At 39.9% G+C, this 27,555-nt stretch overlaps 2 protein-coding genes across 2 annotated transcripts in view; both read right to left on the reverse strand.

The window, feature by feature from the left end:
* DMBT1 (deleted in malignant brain tumors 1) overlaps positions 1-27,555 on the reverse strand; it is a 152,996-nt gene that overhangs the window by 71,382 nt on the left and 54,059 nt on the right. The window lies entirely within an intron of this gene.
* Positions 10,226-27,068, reverse strand: LOC310708164 (scavenger receptor cysteine-rich domain-containing protein DMBT1-like). The gene is made up of 22 exons (XM_083506125.1): positions 26,990-27,068; positions 26,096-26,122; positions 25,367-25,393; positions 24,589-24,736; positions 24,308-24,492; positions 23,385-23,414; positions 23,197-23,226; positions 22,998-23,036; positions 22,199-22,510; positions 21,639-21,662; positions 20,444-20,755; positions 19,891-19,914; positions 19,598-19,633; positions 18,236-18,259; positions 17,917-17,955; positions 17,039-17,350; positions 16,482-16,505; positions 16,179-16,214; positions 15,202-15,380; positions 13,856-14,247; positions 12,323-12,594; positions 10,226-10,866 (listed from the first exon to the last, which is right to left on the reverse strand). The coding sequence occupies exons 1-22, from the start codon at positions 27,051-27,053 to the stop codon at positions 10,856-10,858; spliced, it is 2,547 nt and encodes an 848-aa protein (XP_083362251.1). The 5' UTR covers positions 27,054-27,068; the 3' UTR covers positions 10,226-10,855.

Below are 27,555 nucleotides of genomic sequence, written 5' to 3' on the forward strand. Positions count from 1 at the left end.
CAGTCCATCTGGTCCTGGAGATTTGCCCAGTTGCATATTCTGAATGGCAGCCTCTATCTCTTGTTCTGAGATTCTCTGGTTCAAGTCCATCTTACTTTGATGAGAGATGTTTTGTAGTCCATATTTTCCGAGGAATTTGTCTATATCTTCTTCATTTTGCGGGCCTTGGGTGTAGAGTTTTTTAAAATAGCTTAGAAAGCAATTTCTAATTTCATTGGGTTTGGATATGTTCCTTCCATCCACCTCCAGGCTTGTAACTGTATTTAATTTCTGCCTTTTCTTCAATTGCCATGCCAAAAGTTTGCCACATTTATTTGCTGATTCAAAAGTCTTTTGCTTCATTTGCCTTATCTTCCATTCAATCTCTTGGTTCATCAATTCCATATATTGTGTTTGGTATAATTTGATCTCTCTTAAAATGTCCTGAGACTTTGGTTTTGTTCTTAATTTCCTCTCTCCTTCCTTTATCATTTCCAGAATCTTCTCTTTTTTCTCATTTTGCTTTTTCCTCTTTATTGAGTTTTGTTGAATCAAAAATCCTCTCATCACCGCTTTACTTGCGTCCCAGATCACTCTTTTCTCCACGTCGGTCCTCAAATTTATTTCAAAATAGTCTTTTAGGGTCTTTTGGGCCTTCGTGAGAATCTCCTTATCTCGAAAGAGGGTGTCATTCATTCTCCATCTAAATTGACCAGTTATTGTGAGTTTCATCTCCATCTTCACGGCGTTATGGTCGGAGCAAGTTTTTGGGCAGATTTCCACTTTCTTGATCTTCGGAGCCATTCCACTAGTAACCCAGATTTGATCGATTCTGGTCCAGGTCATCATTGCTTGGGAGAAAAAGGTTCCCTCTCTCTCCAGAGGGTTCCTTGTTCTCCAAATATCTATCAAGTCCATATTTTCAGTCATTTCGAAAAAAGTCTTAGGGAGTCTCCCTTCTTTGGTGACTGTAAGTCTTTGTGCCTTGTCCATATTAGTGGAGACCACGCCATTCATGTCTCCCATAATTATCATATTGTAGTCCAGATAGTCCATCAGAGTTTCATGAAGTCTCTTAAAGAAGTCGGATTTGCCTTCATTTGGTGCATAAATTCCAACAACTAGGAATTTTTCTCCTTGTACTTGTATCTCCACAGCCAAATATCTCCCTTGTTCATCTTTGAATATCATTTTTGGAGCCCATTTCTCCTTCACATATATTACAACTCCTCTCTTCTTAACTTTGTCTGATGAAATAAATTCTTGTCCTAGCCTTTTATTTGAAAGTAATCTCCTATGGGCTCTGGTTATGTGAGTTTCTTGTAAGCATATCAAGTCCAATTGTTCTCTATTCAATATATGAAATACTTGTCTTCTCTTCAAAGGCCCATTGAGCCCATTACAATTCCAACTGAGGAATTGCAGAGCCATCTTGTTATTTTTCTAAGGCTCCTCCAACAGCTCCAAGTTGTTGCTCTTCTTCTGATGGTAGTGGTTTTTGTCCAAACGGGAGATTCAGGATATCCAATGCTCTCCTCTGTTCTGCAAGTACATCAACAGTCCCCTTCTGTAAGTCCTCCTGGTGTCTTGCCAAAAATTTGTCTTTATCTTGAATTGTCTTTATTTTCACTTTGTTTCCCTTATAGTCAAATGACAGCCCTTGTGGGAATTCCCACCTGAAACGGATAGCGTTTTTCTTTAATAAAAGGGCTAAGTCCTTGTAGTAGTTTCTTAAGTCCAGAAAATATTTTGGGATGTCTTTAAAGATCTGTGCAGCTGAGTTTCCAATCTGCAAGGCCTTTTCAAAGTGTAGTCCCAATATTTTGTCTCTTTCCTCCTTGGATCTAAGTGTGATCAAGCAGTCTCTCGGAGTCTTTCTGTTTTGCTTCTTACCCAATCTAAAGGCAGTCGTAATTTTGAATTCGTCTTCCTGGAGTTCCCAACAATCCACAAACTCCCGTGTCAAGTATTCCACAAGGTTGTCTCCTTCATTCTCCGGGATCAGTCTTATTTTTAAATTTCTCTCTTTCCTCTGTAACTCCCACAAGGCCAAAGTTGCATCATGCTCATAGACCTTCTTGGCGATCGGCTCTAATTTCTCCTGTGTCTCTCCCGCAGTAGCTTTGGCGTCTTCCGCAATTTGGCGCGTAGTGGCGTTTTCCTCCACCAATTTATTTATAGATTCTGTATTCTGGTTTAGTCTTGCTGAAATTTCTGTTAATTTTAGTGTATTCTCTGAAGTCTGTTTTGTCAGAGACTCCAGAGTTTGGTTTATCTTGAGCAAGGCATCTGTCACAGCTTCCATAGAGACGGCTGCTCCTTTGTCTTGTCCTGTTGATGCTGTTGTTCCTGTTGATCCAACTGTTGCGCCTGAGATTGAGCCTCTTTTCTTTACCTGTGACTGTTGCAGCTGTTGTTGTAGTTGTTGCTTGGTCTTGGCCCTTGTAACTATCTCTTCTTGTGCGCCACTCATGTCAAGGTCAGTTCCCACGGGATTTATTCTCCCTTGGAAAATTCCACTGTCTTAGGCCGTGCCGGACTTCACTTTGTCCTCTAGAGGGAGCAAATCAAAATGGCCATAGAACAAAGATTCCAGGTATAGAGACAAAGGAGACTGTCCCAAATGTCCAAAATATAAAAGGGAGATTAACACAGTCAGAAGTCTAGAAGCTTGTTACTTCAAATTGCCACAGTTGCCCTATTTATGCTACTTCTTGTTGTATTGTACAGTAGCCAGGCACTGTGGAAACTTTGTATCAAAGTATCACTTCACAGGGAAAAGTCAGTTCAGTGTACTAAGAAGGCAGACCGTTTCATGCTTTCAAATAAGTGAGACAGCAGAGGTTTTTTACTTCCAATAAATCTTGCAGTTATTGCTCAAATTCACCTCCCCTCTGCCCTGCTAGCTAGAGGGGAGATCAAAGGGTCTGAATGTCCGGTTAAGCTGATCAAAGAGCAAGTTTAAACGGATGCAGGTTTAGAGCTCCGTTGCTTTCACTTTCATGCAGTCGGGGGGAGGCAGACTTCCTTTGTTTAGATCTCCCCCGTTTTTAGCCCAATTTTTAAAATTTTAAAGGTCCCGATTATATTTCAGCTCTTACTCACGGGGATTCAGTCCAGATTTTCTTTTCAGGAAGAAATCGGCGCTCTCCGCTTATGGCGACGCGGCTTCACTTCGCAGGCTGGGTAGCGACTCTCAGCACCGCGCTCACTCCCGATGTCGATCCGTAGCCTTTAAAAAGGCTCTTTCACGGTACCGGGGGGCGCAAAGGTGCCCACCGAGTCTCCTTGTTCTCAGGCTTCAGCGCCTGGGATTTTAGGGGTCCCCCGCTTGCCGTAGCGGGTAAGACCCGAACTTGCGAAGCAGTCCTTCTCCGGAGCTCGGAGCTAGGACCGCCATTAAGCGCTGGCACCGACCGGAAGTCAGTTTCCATGTAGTTCTAATGAATTAATAAACAATTAAACTTACCAAGTCTTTCCGGTTCTCTATTACCTGTAAATAATAAATAAGATATATTTGACATTGTTTCATTTAAAACAAAATAGAACTCTGATTGAAGTTTTCATGCATGTAGCAACAGGCCCCGGCCTGGAATGAAAAAAGGACATTCTTCCTGGACTAACCTACCAAAAATAAGATGAATAACATGTATCTGATCTCTCTCTATTTATAGAATCATAGAATAGAATCATAGAATCATAGAGTTGGAATAGACCACAAGGGCCATCGAGTCCAACCCCCTGCCAAGCAGAAAACACTATCAGAGCACTCCTGACATATGGTTGTCAAGCCTCTGCTTAAAGACTTCCAAAGAAGGAGACTCCACCACACTCCTTGGCAGCAAATTCCACTGTCGAACAGCTCTTACTGTCAGGAAGTTCTTCCTAATGTTTTACCTGAGCATATTTCAATCAGATATAAGATAATTTCACAGACTGGCACAACCTTTTAATCTAGACTAGCTGTAATATACTATCAAGAAACAGTAATTAACTTTGACTATCAGTTGTTCAGAAATTAAGTAGACTTGCAGGATTAGAAAGAACAGAAATGTCTAATGAAGCACACATAACAAAGGAGTACCTGAGCAGATCACACCAGCATCTTCTACATGGACACAGTTATGGATTTCCCATCCTCTGTGGGAGCACTGCTCAAGAGAAGTTTCATTCCCTCTGCACCTCACATCATCCAGGAGAATATTGCCAGTGCCTTGGCCAAAATAGGCACTTCCTCTTGCCGATAAAGCCAATCCACATCCAAGCTGTCTGCAGACAACGTGTGCATCATTTATGTCCCAATCATCATCACAGACTGTCCCCCAGTTTCCTTGGTGGTACACTTCAAGCCGGCCTTCACATCTGTTGGTTCCATTGACCAGTCTCAAGAAAGCATCTTTGAACAAAACAACAACATCCTTCTAGAAGCAATATTTTCTGCTCTCAACACTTGGTCCCATCCCCCCACCCCCAATTGTAAAGGCGTCAAAGTACACACATTCACATTAAAACAAACATTAGTTTCTTAAGGTATGTTTCATGGTCAGAAACCAAATTGAATAAATCGTGATAATTTCTGGGAAGATACATTTTAAATATTTAGAATTTCAGAGCATTCTGCTGAGCACAGTGTTTTGTACATATCCAAGAATATAACAGAAAAATTATTCAAATAATTTGGTAAATAAGAAATAAAATGTACCTGGTATACATATCTGATCCTATAGAAGGTGTGGATGATTTAAAAACACCCAGTTATTTAGTTCTATATTATACAAACACAGAGTTATGTCCATAAATACATAGACTGTGTTCACAATGCAATTTATTCAATTTCCCAGTGTTTCTCTATTAATTTCTACATTGTAAAAGCTACTTCTAGAAATTTAGCAGAATATAGAGAAACTTTATTTGCTTGTGTTCTAATTTTTTTAACACAGATTACGAAGAGCTTGCACAATGGAGGTTTTCTTGATCTTTGAGTGGTTTTGAGCTTAAACAAACATTAACATTCCCTTGAGAGGATCTTTTATAGCAAGCTTTTATAATATGTTCTAGATATGTTCAAATTACATTAAGAGTGATACTGATTAATTCAGACATAAAATGGATTTACATTGTTAGAAAATCTAGAAAAATCAGATGATAAATATATTTTGCTTAAAGAAGACAAACCTAAGAAATCCATATCGTCTTTCAAAATAGATCATTATCATTGTGATTGTGCCCAAAGTGACATGCAATATATATGAAATGAATTGAGTTTATTCCCCATTGTACCCCTAAAGCCAATATTCCCAATGGTGTGCTAAAAGTAGCGCTTGTATCTACATCTGCATTTGTATATACACTTATCTGGAAATTAGACTTCTTTGATCATAGTAAAAGGTAAAGGTAAAGGATCCCTGAATGGTTAAGTCCAGTCAAAGGCAACTATTGGGTTCGGCACTCATCTCACTTCAGGCTGAGGGAGCCGGTGTTTGTCCACAGGCAGCTTTCCAGGTCATGCGACCAGCATAACTAAACCGCTTCTGGCACAATGGAACACTGTGACGGAAACCAGAGCGCATGGAAATACCATTTACCTTTGATCATAGTAAACATGCATAGAATAATGTTGCCAGTCATTATATCCACGTGTTCCTCTTCATAAGAAATATCCTGCACTTGTTTGTTTTCAATTCCTAATTCCACCTTTCCTTGTTGGATTCCCTAAGTATCTTCCCAACTTATTAATTAATAACTTATTAATATTTCAGAAACAGGCAGGATTTTGACAAATCCAGAATGACCCCCACAATGCAAAAATTGAAAGCATCTTATGTGTTTTGATGGAGCCATAAATACCCATGTCATCTTTATGCAACCTTGCAACAAGCTCTTCTGATCATTCACTGGCAGTTTGTAAGGTCTTAAAGAGAGGGAGAACAAGAAAAAGAAAAGAGAAAGAATGTTGATAATTTAAGACGTATTACCTGATACACTTAGACATCTTCCATGCAACAGTAACAACAAAGTAAAAATCACCAAGGAATCCATTTTCGCCAAATTGGCTTCTAGGTTGATTAGACATGCACCAGAATATATAGAAATAAGATCTGAAAGGGGGTGTGCCATGCAATTTGATATATTTACTTTATCTCTTGTTAGAGGAAGTAGTTTAGGTAGTTTTATGCTGGTACGGGATTGCTTACAGTAATGGTACACTTTGTTGTTCTAAGTTTTTAAAAATTAGTTTCCTGGTCCAGAGATGTAGAATGCTTTGTTCAATTCTGATAACAAAAATATAATAATCACTTGGGTCAAATGCAATGCGAATATTGGCAGAATGTTCATGAAACCTTGCTGTGGTCCCTTATTGATGTTGGCACAAGACACGAAAAATGCCTTTGATAGACTGATGGGAGTTATTGTACAGCACAGTGCAACTGCATCTACTATTACAATACCTATGTTTCATACATTATTATGTAGAATTCCATATCCGTTGGTTCATTGGTATTGGTTAGTGGAGAGTTTAATTTGCTCTTAAACACACTCTAATTACTGTTGCTATATACATGAAAGGACTTGCCCAGGCAGGCACATTATGTAACCCATTTTGTTGTTGTTGTTTAGTCGTTTAGTCGTGTCCGACTCTTCGTGACCCCATGGACCAGAGCACACCAGGCACTCCTGTCTTCGCATTCAGGGCTGATTTCCTTAAGAATGGATAGGTTTGATCTTCTTGCAGTCCATGGGACTCTCAAGAGTCTCCTCCAGCACCATAATTCAAAAGCATCAATTCTTTGGCGATCAGCCTTCTTTATGGTCCAGCTCTCACTACTGGGAAAACCATAGCTTTAACTATACGGACCTTTGTTGGCAAGGTGATGTCTCTGCTTTTTAAGATGCTGTCTAGGTTTGCCATTGCCTTTCTCCCAAGGAGCAGGCGTCTTTTAATTTTGTGACTGCTGTCACCATCTGTAGTGATCATGGAGCCCAAGAAAGTAAAATTTCTCACTGCCTCCATTTCTTCCCCTTCTATTTGCCAGGTGATGGGCCCAGTGGCCATGATCTTCGTTTTTTTGATGTTGAGCTTCAGACCATATTTTGCGCTCTCCTCTTTCACCCTCATTAAAAGGTTCTCTAATTCCTCCTCACTTTCTGCCATCAAGGTTGTGTCATCTGCATATCTGAGGTTGTTGATATTTCTTCCGGCGATCTTAATTCCGGCTTGGGATTCATCCAGCCCAGCCTTTCGCATGATGAATTCTGCATATAAGTTAAATAAGCAGGGAGACTATATACAGCCTTGTCATACTCCTTTCCCAATTTTGAACCAATCAGTTGTTCCATATCCAGTTCTAACTGTAGCTTCCTGTCCCACATAGAGATTTCTCAGGAGACAGATGAGGTAGGAGCAAAATAATAACACTGTACAACAGTGGTTAGATAAAATTGGGCCAAATCTTTTTTGACAACAGCAGGCAGGGTAAGGGTTGGTATGGCATTTGGTCCCAAGATCACTTCAACATTCCACAAGACCCATGTTGATGGAATGGATCCACCAGGTTTCGACCACCCCAAACCTGTTCCATGGGAGTCAGCCAGTGTTGAACCTTGCCATGGTGCAAGCCAAGCAAAGACTCCAGGGTCAGATTCCTGCTAAGCAAATACCTCAACACTGAACTTGGGAGCACTGTGATTAATCCTCCCCTCAGGCCCCCTATGCCCCCCATACTATGTTGATCTTACCCAATGCCATTTCCGCCTTCATGCAAACAACGTTCTTTGCCTAACAAAGAAAGTATGCCTAACAAGGTTTTGCCCCGTATTTTGCTGCAATATATGGAACACAGCGCCACTAGGCAAAAGTGTCTTGTGCTTACTGGGGACAGAACAAGGCATAAAAGGCACACAGAGAATTTGGATAATTACATAAGAAAAAATAAGCAAAATTCATAGGGATATATATAAAGTAAAGTGGAATGACTTGAATTACTATATAATTCAGTTCCCAAAACAAACAAAGAGTCTTGTGGCAGCTTCAAGACTAATATATAATCATCAGGTATATGAAGTGTTAGTCCAAATTGCAGGTACAGTAGTACCTTGGTTTACGAAATTAATCCGTTCCAGAAATCCATTCTTAAACCAAAGCGTTCTTAAACCAAGGCGTGCTTTCCCATAGCAACGGCCGACTCAATTTACAAATGGAACACACTCAACAGGAAGTGGCACATGTTCTTAAACCAAGGCAAAGTTCACAAACCAAAACGCCTACTTCCTAGTTTGCAGCGTTCTTAATCCAAATTGTTCATAAACTAAGCTGTTCTTAAACCAAGGTACCACTGCATATGCACACATGGTTGGGGACTTCTAAACAGTGCAGTAGAAGATCCTGAAAATACAGTGAAATTGGGTAACACTTTAGAATGAATGGAATCAACTAATAATAAAAAATGGTCAAGACTATTCTATGAGTTGATCACTTGCCATTAATGAATATAAAGGGCTGTATCCAATTCAGCCCTAAGACAGGGTTCCATCGACATAAGGATTGCTGTTGGCACAATTAGCCCCCTTCTTCTTCCCCCATGTGTTCCTGAAATCTATTCTAGGGGTTCCTCCAATCCTCTGGAACAGATTTGGCGAAGGCTCAGGGGAAATCCCATTGCACTCACACTGGCAGGATGAGTTCGTAGAATACCACCCTATAGGTACTGAAGAAAACAAAGTGTGTGGAAGAGAAAGGATGCTTAGGTTTGCTTCTGTCATTGTCAAAGTTGCTTCAGACCGCAGATTATATCAGTTTCCGAAACTTGAAAGGAATTGATTGACATTTTCATGTTGAAAAGGATCACACTGAAATTATTTGTTCCCACCAGAATTATGTGTAACAAAATTTTGTGTTGCATATAGAAGCATAAAGCTATGCTGTGGAATTTGAACTTCTGCTCCCAGGAAGAAAAGTCAAAAGAATGTACTGGAGTATTTTCTTGTGTTTGCGTTGTAAACTTTGCTTGTCAAAATTATGTTAATAGTAAGGACATATCCAAGTTGCTTTGACAGCTATTGAACTGGGGACAGTAACAATATTTGGAAATTGTCTTCAGTGTGCATACAGAATTCAAATTCATGCCAACAAAGTGCCTCAATTGTTGTTTTACAAATTTGAAAGCTGAACCCATTTATCTAGGGCAGGAATGGACTCAGTACTAAGTGATGCAGAGCTATTAATGCAAATCTAAAGCAGTGTTTGGCTTTGGGTTTATAAACATCTGATCTAAAAACTCCATTTGTTTCTGCACTTCGAAAAATGACAGTCCCAGAATGACAGAGAAAAAGACAGACAAAAAGATGATTGGATAATCTCTCTAAACCACAATAGTTAAGAATGAAGTATATCTAGCCAAATGTACTATATTTCTGATCACAAGTGGCTGGTGATGGACAGCAGAGGCATTGAGAACAAGCACCTGTTTAGTGGTGGTGGGGAAGTGGACCCCGAGACCATACAACACCGCTCCTGAAAGACCTACATTGTACATTTCCGAGCACAATTCAAAGTGTTGGTGCTGACCTTTAAAGCCCTAAACGGCCTCGGTCCAGTATACCTGTAGAAGCGTCTCCACCCCCATCGTTCTGCCCAGACACTGAGGTCCAGCTCTGAGGGCCTTCTGGCAGTTCCCTCGCTGCAAGAAGCCAAGTTACAGGGAAGCAGGCAAAGGGCCTTCTTGGTAGTGGCGCCCACCCTGTGGAATGCCCTCCCATCAGATGTCAAGGAAATAAACAACTAGGTGACTTTTAGAGGACATCTGTTTAGGGAAGTTTGTAATGTTTGAAGTTTTATTGTGTTATTATATTCAGAATATAATAATAATAATATATTATTATTATTATTATTATTATTATTATTATTATTATTATTTTCTATTTTTCAAGTCTTCAGCTCAGTTTACTACATTTCTACACCAGTTTGAAATTTTTAAAACAACAAATTCACCAACATTTTAGTGCAAATTGCTCCTACTGTACACATTTGTGGATGCAATTTTGCCTGATATGGACATTTCCCCAAGGCCATTTCTCCACTTCACCCTAGTGAACACATCACTGGACTGGAGAACTGCATTGCAAAATTCAAATGTGGACCAAACTTCTCTGTCATCCCTAGGCACTCTATGCCAATCATGTATTTCCTTTGAACCATACAAATAAATTTATGTTTGCTTGTGAGGCAATGAAGAAAAATGCACACTGGCAACTTGCAGGGATTTTATTGGAAAGTAGTTGGAAGCAAAATAAATTTCATATCATTTGGCATAAATTTTCATTAAAGACTCTGACAAATCCTTCATGAAATATAGTCACTATTCACATCTGACATATAAAGTTTCCAACTGTAATGTTTATGCATAGAAAGGTTATTATCATAACTGGTATACATAAGGTCTGGGACTTTGATTTAAATGATATAACCATAGACAATAGAAGGGGAGGGAATTAAAAGGAGAATGAGATCCTTTCCTCAATGACATTAAGTAAAAGCAGCTGGGTATAACTAATGTTCTTGATCAGAATGAATATTAAATCCCAATATTTGGACTTAACTGAGTTCTTGCTTATGCTAAAATGTAAATGTGTCTGTCTGTAGGTTTGTTGGATTACGAACCACTTTCTTAGAAGGAACTGATTACTTTTAGAAATATATGCTAGAAACAGAGCTTTTTTGTGTGTGCAGAAAGTGCTTAATTTTTACATTGGTGATGCATTGGAATCAGTTGGTTTCAGTTTGCTGCTTATAAGAAAGCCAGATGGAGACCGTGGCTGCCAAAAGTACAGTAGTAAGAGTAAGGAGGATGCCATCTTTATCCTTTTCTAGACTTGCGCTCTAAGCCAGTTCTGTAAATGAGAAACACAGTATAGAACAACTTGTTAATCCAATTATTCATCAGATTTCTGATCTGCCCTTCACCAAATGATCCCAGTAAAACATTCTATACAGTTATCAACATATATGTCTGTTATTTTTGTAAGAGATGCCCTTCAAACACCTAGTTTAAGGACAACTGGCAACTTTGCCCCATCATGGGATGACAACAACTGCTTTGAAGGCAAGAAGGTACCAGGTTGAGTTTCTGCTTTCTCCCAGTAGGGCTAGAGAAGAGCTCTATCTAAAACCCTGAAATGTGACTGCCTGTTGCTCTAAGGAACTCTGAGCTAGACTGACCAGCTGACTGACTTTAAATATGACAACTTCCTATGTCCTTAAGATAAAATGATCTTGCTCAGGTGTGATTCACTTCTCTCAGAGGAAACTATGGAGTTCTCATTGTACCTATTATCTCAGACATAATTTTCCTCAAAACAATACAGTTCAACTACTAATCTGCAAGTCATCAGTTGATGAAGGTGCATGTAACTTATCTGAATGTTTAAGAGCTGTAATTTGCAATATCCAGTTTACTTCAATTGAACTGAATTTAGACCCCATTATTTAAAGGACAATATAACACAGGGAAACATATTTCCCACCCCCATTGTATTTGCATCTGAGGTAATAGTTAAAATGAGATCTTGGACCACATATAAACATTAACCTAAGGATGCAGAAGATCAATAAAGTCGAGAGTTGTATAGACCAGTATGTTATAGTGTCTTCCAAAGGATTTAGACTTCCACTTTCAGCCCTCTTAAAGATCTAGGGCCTTCCCAGGTCACAACTTTCATGGACTCTACTCCGCATGCTTCTCTGCTGTTGATGCCTGGCTGTATTGTGTCCTTGAACTGCAACAATACATATTGATTGCCTGGAAGTGCAAGGTATGGGGATCCCAGTGCTGGGCAGGCACACAATATCAAGAGTGTCAAATTGGCTCTGCTGCACTGCACAGTGTGACAGTTCCAAGGTCCTCGCACCTTGTCTCACCCCTTCTCCCCCCGGTAAGTGCCAGCAGCATGCTGGATTTGGAACCTGGAGAGCAGCGATGCCCAACCTACATTGTTACATGGGCCACTACTGTCTGTGCGTCTGTATAGAAACATCTGACTTTTGTGGGGCTGTAATGTAACATACTACATAAATATAAGAGTCAAATTCTTCACTCTGTCCACTTCTGCATCTGACTCTCTAGTCACTCCTGGCATAGAACTCCAAGAAAGTTGCCCATTAACAGGGGAAGCCATGTAGAATGAGGTTTCATTGTGTGATGTTACTATGCTTTTGCCAAGCAAAATCGGAATATTGGTTTAAATACAGTTTAGCAAAATAGTAAAAAAATGTATTCTTTGGGCTACTTCAGAATATATTTTGAGAATCACCACTGTAACAAGAAAAGGAATCATAAGTAAAAGTTACCCTGCTTTTTGTCTTCCTTAGCTTCTTTTTGAAGCTTGATTGGTCCTACAACCACATCAACCTTCTCCTGAAGTTCATCTGCATCCCTCTTCTTTCTAGTTAAACATCCTTGGTAGCATCGGGATGAGTAATCATATGCCTTACACACTACTAGTTTGCACCGCAAATAAACTTCATTGTGATAGTTAAGAAACTTAAAGGAGCTGAACATGAAACGAACTTCGTTTCTTCTTGGATTTCCCAGATATCTGAAGGTAGAGTCTCGTGGACATCTGAAAATAAAAGAACCAGGTTTCTTTAGATAATGACTTTAGAGGAATCCTTTACTTAGAATATAAATAGGAGTCATTTCTGGAGTTCTGAAGCATGTTATCTCTGGAGATGAAGAACCATGTTGGGGAAGAATGGGAAGAAACTTCAATAAGTGGGAGGTGGATTTCAGAGAGCAAGATGGAAGACAAATTCACTCAAGTATCACTCAAGATACTAGAACTCAGGACCACCCAATGAAGATGAATGTTGTGGGGAAATCAAGACAAGTGAAAGTGCTTCTTCACACAGCACAGCTGATAGTTAAATTTTGGAAGTCACTCCCAGAAGATGGTGATGAGGACCACCAACTTGGATGGGGATTAAATGAATTCATGGAGGTTTGGGCTATCAGTAACTATGAGCACTGATGGCTGTCCTTTGACCTCCACTGTTGAATGCAGTTAAGTTTCTGAATGAGAGTTGCAGGGAATCTCACGTGGAGAGAGTGCTGTGACAATCAGGCCCTGTGTGTAGTCTTCTCAAAGGCATCTGGTTGGCCACTGGAGAAAAAAATACTAGACTAGATGGACCTGATCTAGACTAGATGGTCTGATCCAGCAGGGCTTATCATATATTCTTATGTTCTAAATGGGTAAGGGCAACTCCACAAGCCCAGTTGGATAATGCAGTGGAAGTGGTACAGTGTCTGGAGGACCACAGTGGGATTATGGCTGTCAGTCAGAACAGATTTTTGAATGTTCTAAATGGATATAGTTTAATTTTCTTTCATAGAATTAGGAAGTTAGTCTCAACCAAAAAAGACATCTGGCCGGGACATCATGTATATGCAACAAAAACAAAAACACATTGCTCAGTCCAGTTCAAAGTATACTTTTGCCTTGCTTTTGTATGAGAAAATTTGGATGATGACACAACATAGCAGCAAACATCCATCTTTATTATTCCATTCAGTAGCAAATATTTGTAGGTAGCATAGTGAGTTCTTTCTAGATTTTCTTAAGAAGTATTATGTCAGAATTGAAATGTGTGCTAATGTTCAAGTTTGAGAGAATAGCAACTCCTCTTGTCCATAACAAAAATAAACATTTCAGTGCATTCCTATGCGTGCCTACTCAAAAATCCAATTGAGCGCAGTATGGTTTACTCTACATAATGTGAATAAGAGTGCATGTTTAGCCTTAAATCTGCTGCTTTATAAGCCAAAAGGCAAATGTTTCTTCTAAGTTTGTATCTAAACATTTTTATCTAAAACATACTCACCCACTCCTCCATAAGTCATAGGTCAGAGTTGTGAAGTCACCAGAGTTTGGAGATGCCTCACATGTATCTAGAAATAGTACTAAGTTTGGATCAGAACTGTGGAGAGTAGCTTGGAGGTAGAGCGCTTGATTGAGTGACACAAAGTATGGAGAAGAGCGAATTTGATAGTTGAAAGACCACGAATCAAAGAAGGCAAGTGTCACATTGTAACTGCCATGTCCTAGTTCAGTAATGTCAGTGGAATTACGAGCAACAAACATTGTCTCTACAACAGCAGTCTTCTTCATTTCACACATGATATGAAACTGAAAGTTACTATTTCTTGTAATGATATAACCAGAAGCTGATGTCTTGATTATGTTGGAATAGATGATGGTGTCATTATTTGCCTGCTAAAGGACAGGGGGAAACAATATATGTCAACAGTACACATAAATCTGTAACCGCCATATATAAAACACCCTCTGTACTTAATCACTTTAAAATGTCCTGACATTCCAGACATACAATTATGAAAGTCACCTTGTACGTTCAGAAATTTTATTTTAATTTTTTTGGAAAAGGTAGGAGAGATATAAGAAATATAAGATTCTTTAAGAAGGCGAGAATAGAAACACATATGTAGAAACAGGCAAGAATATTACAACATTTCTTCATTTCTTTTTTTTAAAGGTAATTAATGTTGAGATGACACCTGACTTTCAACATGTTGGATTTCTTTAAGAGTTTTTAAATTCTTTTTTCTTTCTTTTAAACTATGGGTTTTGTGCTCAAAAGAGAAGAAATTGGAGACCAAAAAAAATGGACTATACATATACACTTTTTAAAATGCAAAATATTCAAAGGGCCAGAATTAGCTGGCTTACTAAATCTGGGAGACAATTTCAGGAACATAGGCTTCTTTCCTCCTCACATCACTTTCTCTTTCTGGAGCAAATTCCCCACTCCTGCTTTTTCTATGATTAAGAGAAATGTCAGAATTTACCTGCAATACTGTCTGCTTTAAATGGTATGGCAAATTGCTGGCATTTTCTCTTTATCCTGGGCTCTGAAACTAATCTGGAATTCTAGTCTCAAATCCCAGTTAAGACTAATATTAAGTAGTGATCATATGGCTCAAGGTCAATTCTGATATTTCTTCTAAACACAGTAAAAGAAAGAGGAGGAATCTGGATCCATGGCAGGGTAGAAAAGAAGCAGTGTGGATTTCCTAAATGTTCCCATAATGTTAGTGTTTGCTGGACCAAAAGATAGAATACTTTCCCCATTTTTAAAACAGCGAGTTTACAAAGCTTACACAGATAATGGCAGAATGTAGATTTGGTTTTTAAAGCTCTTTTTCTTACCTGTCTTATTGTGCCACACCCACTGAATGGTATATTGAAGACCACATAGTATTGTGTAATCTGAGGTGCGCAGAAAGAGTCTGAAGAATTCAGGTACAGACTCCATTCATTATAACCCAGCAACCGGAGATACGCTTTGCTGATGCGTGCAACCATGTATTCTCCAGAACATGAAAGGGCTAAACGATAGCACATAGAAACAGCATTGAATTGTGTAAAATGCAAACACACTTTTGTTAAATGTAGTTGCTGGATCTTGCATGGGGCCAGCCTCTTCCCACAAGTGTCTTGCATGGAGTTCCAGTTCAATCCAACCCCCCAACCCCATTATGCCATTCTGCAGCTGCATCCAAACCACCTGCTGACTTAATCTCCCTTAGAAAGTCCTCTCAGGAGTGTTTAATTGCATCAGAGAAGGGACAGAACTGAGAAGAATGCTCAAACTTTCCTCTGCCACTTGTTCCCCTCTTTTAGATGATTTCCCCATCTACTTGGCTTCACAGCCACTGTTGAAAGGTATCCCTGAGTCTCAAACACTGTAAGAAAGCGGAAAATTTCAGAAGAAAAGCAACTGGGCAGTGAAGGCTGAATTGTTCCCTTCCCTTCCATCCCTTCCTCTTTGCACATCACCTCCTCCTAAGGTACTTTGCAAAGAAGAAGGGTTGCCTGTGACTTCCTTACCTGTGCCCACACTGTACCTGTGACAGAAGATTTATCTTAAACACAATTACATCTCTGTAAGCGTCAGACATTGTATTGAGATTAGTTAGGTAGATTGCATTTGACTCAGTGCTTGGAATGAACTAGTTTACGAAATTCACAGAATTCAAAATCTTTGAACTACACCTGAAAGCAGTTCCTATAATTGCAGGCTGAACTGAATGTGATTAAGTTTCAAGGCTTTGATTTGATTCCAAGGTTCTTACTCATTCTCCCCGATTTTCAAAAGTATATCTTATGGAGAACTTAGAACTTACTTCTGGATTTAACTGCTGTGGAACTTGTAGGAATAGCTGCAGAAACAAAAGCATGACTAAAGTGAAATCTATACGAATTTAAATTCTGCGCACTCTAAAAGTGTAGGCATGAGGTTGACTTCTGTGCCATCACCTTTGCGCCACCAGTTCTGAGAAGGGCAATATTTTCATCATACATGGTCACTTTAACATTAGGCTTTGGTTATAAACAAAAAATGGAAGCCATGATTTGGAAGAAGGAGCATCAATAAAAAGGTGCCCTCAAAGGCTGAGAGAATCAGACAAATAAGAAATAAAATGTACCTGTTGTATTAGGTCGTCTGGAAGCTGCGGATAAACAAATAATAAAAATATTCAGCTAGCATAAATATTAAGAAAAAGACCCTTGATGTACATGAAATAGTGACATCTGCTGGTTGATATTATGCATCTATTTTGTTACAATCCAGCAGAACAGATTTCCAGTGCTGATTCTCTGTAAGAATAAAGGCACTACAATGAATCCTGCCTCCTTCCATCTGCATGGCAACATAGGATCTTTCCTTGACCAGAGCAACTGACATTCATGCCTTGCTTTCCTGTTGAAACAGGACGGATGTCACCACAACAAGTTATTTGCCTCTTTCTACAGAATGCACCTCCATCTTGGGAGGAGTGGAGAACATTGCACAGATGCCCATTTAAGCCTTTTTAATAATAATAATAATTAAATGTAATAATGTCAATAGGAAGCAGAAGTGTGGCCAAGGAATTTACCCAATAGACTTTACACCATTTCACTATTCATTTCGCTTCCTGCAATGGGATCTCCACTGTTAGAAATATAGGCGAAGACTAAATACAAAGGATCAGAAAGTTACCTGAGCAGATGACACCAGCGTCTTCATGATGACCACAATTGTGACTTCCCCAGCCCCGATGGGAGCACAGCTCCAGAGAAGGTTCATTCCCGCTGCAGTTTACATCATCCAGGAGAATCTGGCCAGAGCCTCGGCCAAAATGGGCACTTCCTGGTGCTGACAAAGCCAATCCACATCCAAGCTTTCTGCAGACAACCTGCGCGTCATTTAAGTCCCAGCCATCATCACAGACCGTTCCCCAGCTTCCTATGTAGTAGAGTTCCACGCGTCCTTCACACCTGTTGTTCCCACCGACCAGCCTCATGGGAACATCTTAGAACAAGAAAATATCATTCTTACAAAGGCAAGACTTGTAAACTCAGGTTCTCCCCATCCCTAACCTAAGCATCAGACTCTACTGGCATCAGGATTTCAACATGTTGACTTTGTGCAGCTCATCAAGCGAGTAGTGGCTGTGGAGGCCTTTTGCATTCATAACTAATGAAACTTAACATATCTCCCCAGTTCTATATTGCCTTGAAAAAACAAATGTGTTGTATGTTAGGGGATTTCTTGCAATTGTGCAAAATATACTCCCCTCCCAAAAAGAAATGTTCATGTTACATAATTCCTGCCAAAACAAAAAGTTCTCTGCTTGAACTTGCCAAGCATACTTTCCATGACCTTGAATGGAGCTGTGAACTGCAGTGGACCGAAGATGTGTGTTTTGGTAAAGGAAGCAATGTGAACTGGAACGAGTTCCTTTTGGGTCATGCTGAACTTTAACTTAAGCTGGTTCCTTTCTTAAAGGAACTTTCAAGCCTTTGATTTGACTCCAATGTTCTTGCTCATTCTCCCCAATTTTCACAGGCCTATCTTACGGCAAACACTGAAATTACCTCTGGGTGAAACTGTTGGTTCATTTGTAGGAACGTCTTCTGCAGAAACAAACATGACAAAAGTGAGATCTTTTGGCATTTAAATTCTGCACCATCTAAAACTGTAGGCATGAGGTTGACTTCTGTACCGTCACTTGGGCCAAACCAATGACGAGCAGGTCGATATTACCACCATACATGGTCCAATGAGCCTGTTTAGAGCTGGGCGTTGTTCATTTCCAAAGATAAAAATGGAAGCTGTGATCTGGAAGAATCTACATCTTTAAAAAACTTTTCCTAAAATGTTGAAGGAATTAGGCAAATAAGAAATAAAAGGTACCTGGTGTGTGAGGTCCTACGGAAGCTGTGGATAAACAAATAATAAAAATATTCAGCCAGCATAAATATTAAGAAAAAGACCCTTGATGTACATAAAATAGTGACATCTGCTGCTTGATATTCTGCATCCATTTCGTTACAATCCAGCGAAACAGATACCCGGAATAACTACACGCAGTGCTGGTTCTCTGTAAGAATAAAGGCACTGCAATGAATGCAGCCTCCTTCCATCTGCATGGCAACATAGGATCATTCCTTGACCAGAGCAACTGACACTCATGCCTTGCTTTCCCTTTGAAACTGGAGGGATGTCACCACAAGTTATTTGCCTCTTTCTACAGAATGCACCTCCATCTTGCAAGGAGAGGAGAATATTGCAAAGATGCCCCTTTAAGGATTTTTAATAAAAAATAGATAGGTAATAAAATGCCAATAGGAAGGAGAAGCTGCATCCAAACCACCTGCTGACTTAATCTCCCTTAGAAAGTCCTCTCAGGGGTGTTTAATTGCATCAGAGAAGGGACAGAACTGAGCAGAATGCTCAAACTTTCCTCTGCCACTTGTTCCCCTCTTTTAGATGATTTTCCCATCTACTTGGCTACACAGCCACTGTTGAAAGGTATCCCTGAGTCTCAAACACCATAAGAAAGTGGAAAATTTCAGAAGAAAAGCAACTGGGCAGTGAAGGCTGAATTGTTCCCTTCCCTTCCATCCCATCCTCTTTGCACATGACCTCCTCCTGAGGCACTTTGCAAAGAAGGGTTGCCTGTGACTTCCTTAACTGTGTCCACACTGTACCTGTGACAGAAGATTTATCTTAAACACAATTACATCTCTGCAAGCGTCAGACATTTTATTCAGACTAGTTAGGGAGACTGCATTTGACTCAGTGTTTGGAATGAACTAGTTCACGAAATTCACAGAATTCAAAAATCTTTGAACTACACCTGAAAGCAGTTCCCATAATTGCAGGCTGGACTGAATGTGATTAACTTCATTTTGGGGGTAGAACATTCAGCGATTTTTAGTTCATCTTTAGGGTCATTCTTTTATTTGCCTTTTTTAAATTCTATATATTCTTTTGGCCTCCAAACATAAGGATTGTATTTTAGTATTTTTAAGTACATATGATACAGGAGCAAGTTATAACATTCTGAATGCTGAAAACAAATTGGAAAGGATATTTGGGATGTACTAGAACTTAACCGTGAACTGAACATGAACTAAACGGCTAAAAGAGGTGAACTTGAACTGAACTAGTTCCTTTTTAAAACAAACTTTCAAGGCTTTGATTTGATTCCAAGCTTCTTACTCATTTTCCCCGATTTTCAAAAGTATATCTTATGGAGAATTTTGAACTTACTTCTGGATATAACTTCTGTGGAACTTGTAGGAAGAGCTGCAGAAACAAAAGCATGACTAAAGTGAAATCTATACGCATTTAAATTCTGCACAATCTAAAAGTGTAGGCATGAGGTTGAATTTGCCCCACCAATTTTGAGAAGGGCAATATTTTCATCATACATGGTCACTTTAACATTAGGCTTTGGTTATAAACAAAGATAAAAATGGAAGCCATGATTTGGAAGAAGGATCATCAATAAAAAGTTGCCCTCAAATGCTGAGAGAATCAGACAAATAAGAAATAAAATGTACCTGTTGTATTAGGTCGTCCGGAAGCTGTGGATAAACAAATAATAAAAATATTCAGCTAGCATAAATATTAAGAAAAAGACCCTTGATGTACATAAAATAGTGACATCTGCTGGTTGATATTATGCATCTATTTTGTTACAATCCAGCAGAACAGATTTCCAGTGCTGATTCTCTGTAAGGATAAAGGCACTGCAATGAATCTTGCCTCCTTCCATCCGAATGGCAACATAGGATCTTTCCTTGACCAGAGCAACTGACATTCATGCCTTGCTTTCCTGTTGAAACTGGAGGGATGTCACCACAACAGGTTATTTGCCTCTTTCTACAGAATGCACCTCCATCTTGGGAGGAGTGGAGAATATTGCACAGATGCCCCTTTAAGGCTTTTAAATAAAAAAAATATAGGTAATAATGCAAATAGGAAGGAGAAGTGTGGCCACAGAATTTACCAAATAGAGTTTATACCATTTCCCCATTCATTTGGCTTCCTGCAATGAGATCTCCACTGTTAGAAATATAGGCGAAGACTAAATACAAAGGATCTGAAAGTTACCTGAGCAGATGACACCAGCGTCTTCATGATGACCACAATTGTGACGTTCCCATCCCGAATGAGAGCACAGCTCCAGAGAAGGTTCATTCCCTCTACAGTTTACATCATCCAGGAGAATCTGGCCAGAGCCATGGCCAAAATGGGCACTTCCTGGTGCTGACAAAGCCAATCCACATCCAAGCTTTCTGCAGACAACCTGTGCGTCATTTAAGTCCCAGCCATCATCACAGACTGTCCCCCAGCTTCCTCTGTAGTAGAGTTCCACGCGTCCTTCACACCTGTTGTTCCCACCGACCAGCCTCATGGGAGCATCTTAGAACAATAAAATATCATTCTTACAAAGGCAAGACTTGTAAACTCAGGTTCTCCCCACCCCTAACCTAAGCATCAGACTCTACTGGCATCAGGATTTCAACATGCTGACTTTGTGCAGCTCATCAAGCGAGTAGTGGCTGTGGAGGCCTTTTGCATTCATAACTAATGAAACTTAACATATCTCCCCAGTTCTATATTGCCTTGAAAAAACAAATGTGTTGTATGTTAGGGGATTCCTCGCAATTGTGCAAAATACACTCCCCTCCAAAAAAGAAATGTTAATGTTACATTATTCCTGCCAAAACAAAAAGTTCTCTGCTTGAACTTGCCAAGCATACTTTCCATGACCTTGAATGGAGCTGTGAACTGCAGTGGACCGAAGATGTGTGTTTTGGTAAAGGAAGCAATGTGAACTGGAACGAGTTCCTTTTGGGTCATGCTGAACTTAAACTTAAGCTGGTTCCTTTCTTAAAGGAACTTTCAAGCCTTTGATTTGACTCCAATGTTCTTGCTTATTCTCCCCAATTTTCACAGGCCTATCTTACGGCAAACACTGAACTTAACGCTGGGTGAAACTGTTGGTTCATTTGTAGGAACATCTTCTGCAGAAACAAACGTGACAAAAGGGAGATCTTTTGGCATTTAAATTCTGCACCATCTAAAACTGTAGGCATGAGATTGGCTTCTGTACTGTCACTTTGGACAAACCAAAGAGAAGCAGGTCAATATTACCATCATACATGGTCCAATGAGCCTGTTTAGCCCTGGGCTTTGTTCATGTCCAAAGATAAAAATGAAAGCCGTCATCTGGAATAATTGACATCTTAAATTCCCCCCCCTAAATGTTTTAGGAATTAGGCAAATAAGAAATAAAATGTACCTGTTGTATTAGGTCTTCCGGAAGCTGCGGATAAACAAATAATAAAAATATTCAGCCATCATAAATATTGAGAAAAAGACCCTTGATGTACATAAAATAGTGACATCTGCTGCATTGATTTTGTTATAATTTAGCAGAACTGATACCCAAAAGAACCACACGCAGTGCTGGTTCTCTGTAAGATTAAAGGCACTGCAATGAATCTTGCCTCCTTCCATCCACATGGCAACATAGGATCTTTCCTTGACCAGAGCAACTGACACTCATGCCTTGGTTTCCTGTTGAAACAGGACGGATGTCACCACAACAAGTTATTTGCCTCTTTCTACAGAATGCACCTCCATCTTGGGAGGAGTGGAGAACATTTCACAGATGCCCCTTTAAGCCTTTTTAATAATAATAATAATTAAATGTAATAATGCCAATAGGAAGCAGAAGTGTGGCCACAGAATTTACCAAATAGACTTTATACCATTTCCCCATTCATTTGGCTTCCTGCAATGAGATCTCCATTGTTAGAAATATATTAGAAGACTAAATACAAAGGATCTGAAAGTTACCTGAGCAGATGACACCAGCGTCTTCATGATGACCACAATTGTGACGTTCCCATCCCGGATGAGAGCACAGCTCCAGAGAAGGTTCATTCCCGCTACAGTTTACATCATCCAGGAGAATCTGGCCAGAGCCATGGCCAAAATGGGCACTTCCTGGTGCTGACAAAGCCAATCCACATCCAAGCTTTCTGCAGACAACCTGCGCGTCATTTAAGTCCCAGCCATCATCACAGACTGTCCCCCAGCTTCCTCTGTAGTTGAGTTCCACGCGTCCTTCACACCTGTTGTTTCCGCCGACCAGTCTCATGGGAACATCTTAGAACAATAAAATATCATTCTTACAAAGGCAAGACTTGTAAACTCAGGTTCTCCCCATCCCTAACCTAAGCATCAGGCTCTACTGGCATCAGGATTTCAACATGTTGACTTTGTGCAGCTCATCAAGCGAGTAGTGGCTGTGGAGGCCTTTTGCATTCATAACTAATGAAACTTAACATATCTCCCCAGTTCTATATTGCCTTGAAAAAGCAAATGCGTTCTATGTTACGGGATTCCTTGCAATTGTGCAAAATATACTCCCCTCCAAAAAAGAAATGTTAATGTGACCAATGCAGTGAACTGAACATGTGTGTTTTCTAAAGGAAGCAATGTGAACCGGAACAAGTTCCTTTTGGGTCATGCTGAACGTAACTTAAGCTGGTTCCTTTCTTAAAGGAACTTTTAAGCCTTGGATTTGACTCAATGTTCTTGCTCATTCTCCCCAATTTTCACAGGCCTATCTTACAGCAAACACTGAACTTACCTCTGGGTGAAACTGCTGTTTCACTTGTAGGAACTTCTTCTGCAGAAACAAACACATGACAAAAGTTAGATCTTTTGGCATTTAAGTTCTGAGCCATCTAAAAGTGAAGGCATGAGGTTGACATCTTAGATACTAAGTCATCTAATACATAGTATGTATTATGTGGCAGATTTTTAAATAAGTAGCAGAGTTTCCTTACCGGTAGTTTGCGGGAATTCTGTGGTTAATGCTTTGAAAAGATAGGAATATAGGAAAAACAAGAATTAAGAGCGACATTACTGAAAATCCCAGCTTTTGAAGCTGTGAATTTTGTTCTAATACTAAGTCATCTAATACATATTATGTATTATGTAGCAGATTAGGAAATATGTAGCAGATTTTCCTTACCTGTAGTTTGCGGGAATTCTGTGGTTAATGCTTTGAAAAGAAACAAACAAAAAGGATTCAGATCAGCATTACAGTTAAACCCATTTGCGTTTCCAGTCACTTAACATGCCCCCAAACTGGGGAGGTAACTATATCAGTTCCAATTTCCTCATCAAAATGTCATTCCGTATTCTCCCACCCCCCCATTTAATACACTTTTCCTATTTCTACATTTAAACACTCCAAGATCCAGTCAATCCAGATTAAATGAGAAGATAATATGGGAGTGGCTGCATTTTGATGTAGACTATGCCATGTGGATGCTGTGCGAAACTCAAATGCATGAGCAGTAGCAAATCCACAGTAAACAGCCTTGCGAAAAAACCCAATGCCACTTTCTGCAGCAGCTCCCTGGTTCTTCAGATGTAATCCCTCCCAGCACCACCTGGAGATGCTGTGCACAAAACTTGTGACCTTTGCATGCAAACATGTGCTGTGCCACTCAGCCATGGTCTTCCCACAGTGAACATGGCACTCTGAAGACAAGCAGAGGTCACAGCAGGCACCCCCCTCAACTGACTTCACATTACAAAGTGTCTGTAATGCACAAAACCCTCTGGAGGGATCTGCCTGCAATTTGGCAGGCTTACACCACTCTTGAGGGGCTCATTAGCCTACAAACACCAAGCAATTCTGTGACGGGGTGGGGCAGTATAGTCAATGTGGGGAAAACAGAAATTCTGATTTAACAGAGCTGATTTGGGCCCAAATAACAAATCTTATGGGAAAAATTTTGCTCCATGAGGAGGACTTTGGCTGCATTAGGCCCCTATATTTTATTCCCAAAACAAAATCTCAGATGCCAAAAGTGTTGAGATTCTCGTCCAACAAAAATCAAAGATATTTGGCTGTAGGGAAGAGAAATATATGAGTTCCAAGATTACCTGCTATATTGTAATAGGCAAAAAAGCCAGAGCCTGCACGATAGGACTGTCTGTGGAGGAGAACTGTCATAGTGCCTGTATAGGAAGTGAATACCCAGCTCCAGCCACTGCATATATTCCCAAGTAGTGCTGATTGATAAACATTTCCATCATAGACATGAACATATTCATGAGTACAGTCTAAACTGTGAAGATAAAAGAGGACAAAACCATCTTATTTCAAGCAAGAGCTCCTGGGTCCCGTCCCATCCCATCCCAAAGTTTGCAGTATCAGTACTTACTTCAAATAGTCAAGAGTTAGCACTATAGGGCTAGAATCATAGGAATGGATTGTCCAGACACACTGTATGATGCTTCCATCACCATTGTAATACGGGCCAGAAAATGACTGAGATGGATTTGAGAAAGTATTGCCGCATCCATGGATTCCTAGTAAATATACAATTAAACACTGATTATCTCAGTCCCCCGCCCCCACAAAAAAGCAGTCCTGGTAACAATTCTCTATCTTAACCTTGACCCTGGTACTTACAAGGACTAAGTTTCTTGTGGTCCTTCTTTTTTCTTCAGCCACCAGAAATATCAGGTTTGCTTGTCTTGCGAAACAGTCATTTCAGCCAAATGATCCATGTACCACAAGCAACAAGCTGCCATCAGTAGAGGAATAAGGACTAGACCCATGAGCCCAGTGAATCCAGGTTACCCAATCTCCAGCATAGGATCCTCTATAACACAGGATATATTTCATGGGCCCACCCAATTCAATATGTTTGTTTGTTTGTTTGTTTGTTTTTTAAATGCTATTTTATCAGGCTAGAAATACAGCATTTCTTATAAAGTGATGTTTTCTTGATCAGAGAACAAGGGAAAGAAGGAACAGTGTTTTTATTCTGCAACTTTTCAAAGTCATTTTCCTTTTTGCTTTGTGTCAAAAAATATATGACTCAGCAACCTTAAAAAATTTCTCACTGAAGCTTAGACACTCCACCATGTAGCAGACAGTCCTGCCTGCAAAAAAGCCACACTTGGAATGTGAAAAAGTAGAAGGCAGGCACTTACCAGTAGTTTGTGCAGAAGTTGTTGGTCCTAAAGAAAGATGAACAATGATCAGCAAATTTAAACATTTGTTTGTTTGTTTGTTTATTATGGCAGGCTTAAAACACTCCTGAAGGGCTTCTTTCCCCACAAATACCAACCAATTCTCTCTAGAACATGGTGTTTGGCATAGAGGGGAGGTTTATTCTGCCACCATCCCTGCTGCCTCTGCTTCCCTTGGCCTAAGGTCAGTTTCTGGGCCTTGGAGAATGGAAAGGCAGTGGAGGTTTGCTGTAGCTTCCAAATCTGGTTATCAAATGATCCATGCACCACAAGCAGAGAGCTGCCATCAGGAATAAGGACCCACAAGCCCAATGAATCCAGCTAAGCTCCTTGCCCCACCCCCAGCATAGGTTTAAAGACAAAGGTTCTCTTTTTAGAATGATAAACCTGTTCACAAGGAACTCAACAGTTTGCCAAACCATTCATATTTGAGGTGGGGTGGGGTGGACAACCTGATTTACTTCCATTTAAATCAGAAATGGCTAACCACAGCCTAGAAACGGCAACAGGCACCACAAGGAATTTTCACCCCCTCAAAGTCTTTTTCATTTTTCCTTTGTGTCAAAACAATGGCTCAGCTACCTTAGGAACATTTTTCACCGAAACGCGCATGCACGCCACGTAGCAGACAATCTTGCTTGTGAAAAAAGGCACACTTGGGATGAGAAAAAGTAAGAGGAAGGCACTCACCAGTAGTTTCTGCAATAGTTGTTGTTCCTAAAGAAATAGGAACATTGATCAGCAAATCTAAATATCAGTACTGTATTTTATTTTGGCACACATAAAACACCCCTGAAGGACTTGTTTCCTCACAAATACCAACCAAGTCTGGCCTAGGCAGATTAGGAGTGAGGTGCATTGTTTGGTACTGGTCCTGTCGGAGCTTGAGGCAAGGGCTGTTTGCAACCATCCCTGCTCCCCTTGCCTTCCCTTGCCTTTTGGGACTTGGAGAATGGAAAGACAGTGAAGGTAGATACATATTCTTACACCTTTGTGAGCATTTACATCTAATGCTCACGATGTCCTCCAGCTAAAACCTGTGCTCACTAGAGCCCTCTTCACTGGGTATTCATTATTTTCAGTTATGTGTACACAGAGAGAAGGCAACAAAATTGGAACTGAATGTCTAATTATTCAGTTGGAGGCTTGCTTCTGTATGATTCCTACTCTCATCTGGAACTGAGACATCATTCACCATAGTAAATCTGTACGGAACTGTGCCCCCAGCCATGATATCTAATAGTCCCTCATCATCAGAAATATCCTGTACATACTCATTTTCATATTCTAATTCTTTTCCGCCTTTCCTCATTTACTTTCCCCAGTATCTTCTGCTCATACCTGCACATCATCAATATATTAGAATTTTCAAAAGCAGGTAAGATTTCTCCAAATTTAGGATGAAACTAACAACACCTATATTGAGTATAGCTTGTATGTTTTGATGGAGTCTTAAATACTCAAGTCAGCTTCATGTGTTCCTTTGCACCAAATTCTTCCCATCATTAACTAGCAACTTGTAAGGTCAGCATAGAGAAGGGGAACAAGAAAGAGCAAGAATGTTTAGAATTTAAGCCATATTACCTGATGCACTTAAACAAATTTCATTAAACAGGAACAGCCAAGTAAAGATCAGGAAGGAACTCATTTTTGCCAGATTGCCTTCTAAGTTGATTAAGCATGCACCAGAATATATAGGAATGAAATTTGACAGGGTGTGCCATGCAATTTGATATTTTTAGTTTATCTCATTATAATTGGACAGAGGGCTACTGTCTAATGGTATTTATGCTGTCAAGGCATTGCTTATAGTAATGCTACACTTTGTTATTCTAATTTTTTAAAAATCCATTTCCTGGTGCCGAGACACGGAGTATTGTTCAATTCTTGTAATGAAAAGATAATAATCACTTGCGCCAATTCAAATGCAATGCACATATTGGCAGAAAGTATTGTTGTCATTAAACGCTGCTGCTTGCAAAGTGAAAATGCAAATAAAGTAGGATGCTTAAAATGCATCAGAAACCCAGCAGAATAAAAATATCTTAACAACCCAGTTAAAAGAGACGCAAAGAAAGGACCAGCAGTGAAAATGCTGCTTCCATTATTAAAGTGAAATGTTGGCTCCCTGTTCAAAGTGTACATGTCAA

This window comes from Podarcis liolepis, assembly GCF_965112155.1.
Source record: "Podarcis liolepis genome assembly, chromosome: 5".
NCBI classification, from domain to species: Eukaryota; Metazoa; Chordata; class Lepidosauria; order Squamata; family Lacertidae; genus Podarcis; species Podarcis liolepis.

Coding starts and splice junctions, on each gene's coding strand:
- LOC310708164 (XM_083506125.1), bottom strand. CDS start 27,053: ATGAGTTCCTTCCTGATCTTTACTTGGCTGTTCCTGTTTAATGAAATT. Junction 26,123..26,989: donor AATTTGTTTAAGTGCATCAG/GTAATATGGCTT, acceptor CTATTTCTTTAG/GAACAACAACTATTGCAGAA. Junction 18,260..19,597: donor CACAGAAGTTATATCCAGAA/GTAAGTTCAAAA, acceptor GTTTATCCACAG/CTTCCGTAGGACCTCACACA.